The sequence below is a fragment of the Oncorhynchus nerka genome, linkage group LG7, assembly GCF_034236695.1.
Source record: "Oncorhynchus nerka isolate Pitt River linkage group LG7, Oner_Uvic_2.0, whole genome shotgun sequence".
Lineage (NCBI taxonomy): Eukaryota > Metazoa > Chordata > Actinopteri > Salmoniformes > Salmonidae > Oncorhynchus > Oncorhynchus nerka.
Genome location: NC_088402.1, coordinates 92,850,065 through 92,857,564, shown reverse-complemented (window position 1 = coordinate 92,857,564; position 7,500 = coordinate 92,850,065). Strand labels below are relative to the sequence as shown.

Here is a 7,500-nt window from a genome sequence, read left to right as displayed (position 1 = left end):
CCTAACCCAGTCCATATAACAACCCTAACCCAGTCCATTCTGTTATAACAACCCTAACCCAGTCCATATAACAACCCTAACCCAGTCCATTCTGTTATAACGACCCTAACCCAGTCCATTCTGTTATAACAACCCTAACCCAGTCCATTCTGTTATAACAACCCTAACCCAGTCCATTCTGTTATAACAACCCTAACCCAGTCCATTCTGTTATAACAACCCTAACCCAGTCCATATAACAACCCTAACCCAGTCCATTCTGTTATAACAACCCTAACCCAGTCCATTCTGTTATAACAACCCTAACCCAGTCCATATAACAACCCTAACCCAGTCCATATAACAACCCTAACCCAGTCCATATAACAACCCTAACCCAGTCCATATAACAACCCTAACCCAGTTCATTCTGTTATAACAACCCTAACTCAGTTCATTCTGTTATAACGACCCTAACCCAGTCCATTCTGTTATAACAACCCTAACCCAGTCCATATAACAACCCTAACCCAGTCCATATAACAACCCTAACCCAGTCCATATAACAACCCTAACCCAGTCCATATAACAACCCTAACCCAGTTCATTATGTTATAACAACCCTAACCCAATTCATTCTGTTATAACAACCCTAACCCAGTCCATTCTGTTATAAAAACCCTAACCCAGTCCATATACCAACCCTAACCCAATCCATATAACAACCCTAACCCAGTCCATATAACAACCCTAAACCAGTCCATATAACAACCCTAACCCAGTCCATATAACAACCCTAACCCAGTCCATTCTGTTATAACAACCCTAACCCAGTCCATATAACAACACTAACCCAGTCCATTCTGTTATAACAACCCTAACCCAGTCCATATAACAACCCTAACCCAGTCCATATAACAACCCTAACCCAGTCCATATAACAACCCTAACCCAGTCCATTCTGTTATAACAACCCTAACCCAGTCCATATAACAACCCTAACCCAGTCCATATAACAACACTAACCCAGTCCATTCTGTTATAACAACCCTAACCCAGTCCATATAACAACCCTAACCCAGTCCATTCTGTTATACCTAAAGACAGTGACGGATTTCATTAGAATTTGTAGATCCCCAATTGAAAGCTGGAATTCTTAATGGTGAAACTGCCACGTCTGTTCGTGAAATATTACAACGATCAAGAAGTTACTGTAAACAACACCGTTCCCCCCCCCCGTCCCCCGTCCCCCCGTCCCTCTGACATCATTGAACAGATGATGCACGACGCTCCTTTGTCAACAAAACAAAAAAACAACAGCCGTGGGGCGGACAGTGGCACTGTTTCCCCTTCTGCGGATTACATCTTTAAAAGAAGTACAACTTATAAAGGCTTCATAAAGCATACATTAAGGTTTCATATAGTATATATTAAGGCTTCATATAGTATACATTAAGACTTCATGAAGCATAAAGCATACATTAAGGCTTCATAAAGCATACATTAAGGCTTCATATAGTATACATTAAGGCTTCATATAGTATACATTAAGGCTTCATATAGCATACATTAAGGCTTCATAAAGTATACATTAAGGCTTCATATAGTATACATTAAGGCTTCATATAGTATACATTAAGGCTTCATAAAGCATACATTAAGGCTTCATATAGTATACATTAAGGCTTCATATAGTATACATTAAGGCTTCATATAGTATACATTAAGGCTTCATATAGTATACATTAAGGCTTCATATAGTATACATTTAAGGCTTTATAAAGGTCTGGGTTAGGGTTTATATTAGGTCTTCATAAAGCATTCCTTGAGGCATCTTAAGTACTTCATAAAAAACATCTAAAATCCTACGTCATAATCTATAAATGGTGCATAGTGTTATGTCACGTTTGGCAATTCACCCTACAGTGGGAATGGTTATGTGCCCCGTTAGACACACACGGTACTCACGTCTGTTACCGTCCTCGTCAAACTCATCCATGTCCTCAGCCTGTGTGATCCAGTCCATGTATCCAGACAGGTCCTCCTCCATCTGCTGCTTCTCCCTCAGCTTCTGGAAGTCCCCTCGCGCCTGGGCCTTCTCTCTCTCCTTGGAGAACTCTCTGTAGGATCATAACACATAATGTCAGGCACGTACACACACACACGCACACGCACACACACACACACACACACACACACACACACACACACACACACACACACACACACACACACAGTAGCACACACAAACTAGTGCACACACACTAGAACACACACACTAGAACACACACACTAGAACACACACACTAGAACACACACTAGTGCACACACACTAGAACACACACTAGTGCACACACACTAATTCACACACACTAATACACAAATTAATACACATGCAATAGTACATACAAACTAATACACACACTTGTACACACACACACTGGTACACACACACACTAGTACATACAAACTAATACACACACACTGGTACACACACACACTAGTACATACAAACTAATACACACGCACTTGTACACACACACACACACACACACACACTAGTACATACAAACTAATACACACTCACTTGTACACACACACACTGGTACACACACACACTAGTACATACAAACTAATACACACGCACTTGTACACACACACACACACACACACACACTAGTACATACAAACTAATACACACTCACTTGTACACACACACACACACACACACACACGCACACACACACACACACGAGTACATACAAACTAATACACACGCACTAGTACATACAAACTAATGCACACGCACTAGTACACACACCCACTAGTACATACAAACTAATACACACACACTAGTACACACACCCACTAGTACATACAAACTAATACACACACACTATTACACACACCCACTAGTACATACACACACGCTAGTACACACATGCACTAGTACACACACACACACTAGGACACACACACACACTAGTACACACATGCACTGGTACACACACACACACTAGTACACACACACTAGTACACACACACACACTAGTACACACACACACTAGTACACACACTAGGACACACACACACTAGTACACACATGCACTAGTACACACACACACTAGTACACACACACACTAGTACACACACACACACTAGTACACACACACACACTAGTACACACACACACACTAGTACACACACACACTAGTACATACAAACTAATACATACCCACTAGTACACACACACACACACACACACACTAGAACACACATGCACTAGTACACACACGCACTAGTACACACACACGCACTAGTACACACATGCACTAGTACACACACACACTAGTACACACACACACTAGTACACACACACACACTAGTACTCACACACACTAGTACACACACGCACTAGTACACACATGCACTAGTACACACACACACACACTAGTACACACATGTACTAGTACACACATGCACTAGTACACACATGCACTAGTACACACACATACACATGCACTAGTACACACACACACTAGTACACACACACACACACACTAGTACACACACGCACGAGTACATACAAACTAATACACACGCACTTGTACACACACACACACACTAGTACACACACACACTAGTACATACAAACGAATACACACACACTAGTACATACAAACTAATACACACACACTAGTACATACACACACTAGTACATACAAACTAATACACACACACTAGTACACACACACACTAGTACATACAAACGAATACACACACACTAGTACATACAAACGAATACACACACACTAGTACATACAAACTAATACACACACACTAGTACACACACCCACTAGTACATACAAACTAATACACACACACTATTACACACACCCACTAGTACATACACACACGCTAGTACACACATGCACTAGTACACACACACACACTAGGACACACACACACACTAGTACACACACCCACTAGTACATACAAACTAATACACACCCACTAGTACATACAAACTAATACACACGCACTTGTACACACACCCACTAGTACATACAAACTAATACACACACACTATTACACACACCCACTAGTACATACACACACGCTAGTACACACATGCACTAGTACACACACACACACTAGGACACACACACACACTAGTACACACACCCACTAGTACATACAAACTAATACACACCCACTAGTACATACAAACTAATACACACGCACTTGTACACACACACACACACTAGTACATACACCCACTAGTACATACAAACTACAGTGCCCTGCAAAAGTATTCATCCCCATTTTGTTGCATTACAACCTGTAATTGAAATAGATTTTTATGTAATAGACTGTCACGTCCTGACCATAGAGAGCCTTTATTTTCTATGGTAGAGTAGGTCAGGGCGTGACTGAGGGATTAGTCTAGTTTATATTTTCTATGTGGGGTTCTAGCTTGTTTTTTCTATGTTGGCGTGTTTGGTATGATTCCCAATTAGAGGCAGCTGGCTATCGTTGTCTCTAATTGGGGATCACAGTTAAGTAGCATTTTGTCCACCTGTGGGTTATGGGATATTGTTATGGGATATTGTTATGGGATATTGCTATGGGATATTGTTATGGGATATTGCTATGGGATATTGTTATGGGATATTGCTATGGGATATTGTTCAACACGGTTCGTTGTTTGTTATTTTATTGTTTAGGCTAAAGTTTCACTTCTTTAATTAAATTATGTGGAACTCATCGTACGCTGCGCCTTGGTCCGACATTCATTATAACGAACGTGACATGGACATACAAAAAATAGTCCAAACTGGTGAAATGAAAAATATATTGTTGAAAAACAACAACATATAAAAAAAAAATGGAAAAGTATTGAGTGCATATGTATTCACCCCCTTAGAATATGTATTCACCCCCTCTGAATATGTATTCACCCCCTCTGAATATGTATTCACCCCCTCTGAATATGTATTCACCCCCTCTGAATATGTATTCACCCCCTCTGAATATGTATTCACCCCCTCTGAATATGTATTCACCCCCTCTGAATATGTATTCACACCCTCTGAATATGTATTCACCCCCTCTGAATATGTATTCACCCCTCTGAATATGTATTCACCTCCTCTGAATATGTATTCACCCCTCTGAATATGTATTCACCCCCTCTGAATATGTATTCACCCCTCTGAATATGTATTCACACCCTCTGAATATGTATTCACCCCTCTGAATATGTATTCACCCCCTCTGAATATGTATTCACCCCTCTGAATATGTATTCACCCCCTCTGAATATGTATTCACACCCTCTGAATATGTATTCACACCCTCTGAATATGTATTCACACCCTCTGCATATGTATTCACCCCCTCTGCATATGTATTCACACCCTCTGCATATGTATTCACCCCCTCTGAATATGTATTCACACCCTCTGCATATGTATTCACCCCTCTGAATATGTATTCACCCCCTCTGAATATGTATTCACCCCTCTGAATATGTATTCACCCCCTCTGAATATGTATTCACCCCCTCTGAATATGTATTCACACCCTCTGAATATGTATTCACACCCTCTGAATATGTATTCACCCCCTCTGAATATGTATTCACCCCCTCTGAATATGTGTTCACCCCTCTGCATATGTATTCACACCCTCTGCATATGTATTCACCCCCTCTGCATATGTATTCACACCCTCTGCATATGTATTCACACCCTCTGCATATGTATTCACCCCCTCTGAATATGTATTCACACCCTCTGCATATGTATTCACCCCCTCTGAATATGTATTCACCCCCTCTGAATATGTATTCACCCCCTCTGAATATGTATTCACCCCTCTGCATATGTATTCACCCCCTCTGCATATGTATTCACCCCCTCTGAATATGTATTCACCCCCTCTGCATATGTATTCACCCCCTCTGAATATGTATTCACCCCTCTGAATATGTATTCACACCCTCTGCATATGTATTCACCCCCTCTGCATATGTATTCACACCCTCTGCATATGTATTCACACCCTCTGCATATGTATTCACCCCCTCTGAATATGTATTCACCCCCTTTGCTATGAAGCCCCTAAATAAGATCTGGTGCAACCAATTACCTTCAGAAGTCACATTATTAGTTAAATAAAGTCCACCTGTGTGCAATCTAAGTGTCACATGATCTGTCACATGATCTCAGTGATCTCACCTGTTCTGGTTTGCACCAGAGTCTGCAACACCACTAAGCAAGGGGCACCACCATGAAGACCAAGGAGCTCTCCAAACAGGTCAGGGACAAAGTTGTGAAGAGGTACAGATCAGGGTTGGGTTATAAAAAAATATCAGAAACTTTGAACATCCCACGGAGCACCATTAAATCCATTTTTAAAAAATGGAAAGAATATGGCACCACAACAAACCTGCCAAGAGATGGCCGCCCACCAAAACTCACTGACCAGGCAAGGAAGGAATTAATCAGAGAGGCAACAAAGAGACCAAAGATAACCCTGAAGGAGCTGCAAAGCTCCACAGCGGAGATTGGAGTATCTGTCCATAGGACCACTTTAAGTCGTGCAATCCACAGAGCTGGGATTTACGGAAGAGTGGCCAGAAAAAAGCCATTGCTTTAACTTAAGGATGCCCCCCTTTCTTTTCAATTTTCGCCGAAAATGACATACCCAAATCTAACTGCCTGTAGCTCAGGCCCTGAAGCAAGGATATGCATATTATTGGTACTATTTGAAAGGAAACACTGACGTTTGTAGAAATGTGAAAGGAATGTAGGAGAATAAAACACATTAGATCTGGTGAAAGATAATACATAGAATAAACAAACCGTTCTTTTGTATTTTTCATTTACCATCATCTTTGAAATGCAAGAGAAATGCCATAATGTAATTTTCCAGCCCAGGTGCAATATAAATGTTGGCCACTAGATGACAGCAGTGTATGTGCAAAGTTGTAGACTGATCCAATGAACCATTGCATTTCTGTTCAAAATGTTGTGTCAAGACTGCCCACATCTGCCTAATTTGTTTATTAAAAACTTATTATGTTCACAATTGTGCACTCTCCTCAAACAATAGCAATGGTATTCTTTCACTGTAATAGCTACTGTAAATTAGACAGTGCAGTTAGATTAACCGAATTTAAGCTTTCTGCCAATATCAGATATGTCTATGTCCTGGGACATTTTCTAGTTACTGTAACGGTTTTCCTCCTGTTCTGAGGAGGAGTAGGAGAGATCGGACCAATATGCAGCGTGGTACGTGTCCATGTTAATATTTATTTAAACAGAACACAAAAACAAAATAACAATGGAGAATGAAACGAAACAGTTCTGTCTGGTGCAGACACACAGAGACAGAAAATAACTACCCACAAATCACAGTGGGAAAACAGGCTGCCTAAGTATGGTTCTCAATCAGAGACAACGATTGACAGCTGCCTCTGATTGGGAACCATACCAGGCCAAACACAGAAATACA

The 7,500-nt window shown here is 40.8% G+C and overlaps 1 protein-coding gene across 1 annotated transcript in view; it reads right to left on the bottom strand.

The window, feature by feature from the left end:
• Positions 1-7,500, bottom strand: part of cacna1fb (calcium channel, voltage-dependent, L type, alpha 1F subunit) — a 254,254-nt gene that overhangs the window by 142,993 nt on the left and 103,761 nt on the right. Inside the window, exon 9 of the mRNA XM_065021108.1 lies at positions 1,948-2,099. Coding sequence (XP_064877180.1) covers positions 1,948-2,099 — 152 coding nt within the window. The remainder of the gene's footprint in view (positions 1-1,947; positions 2,100-7,500) is intronic.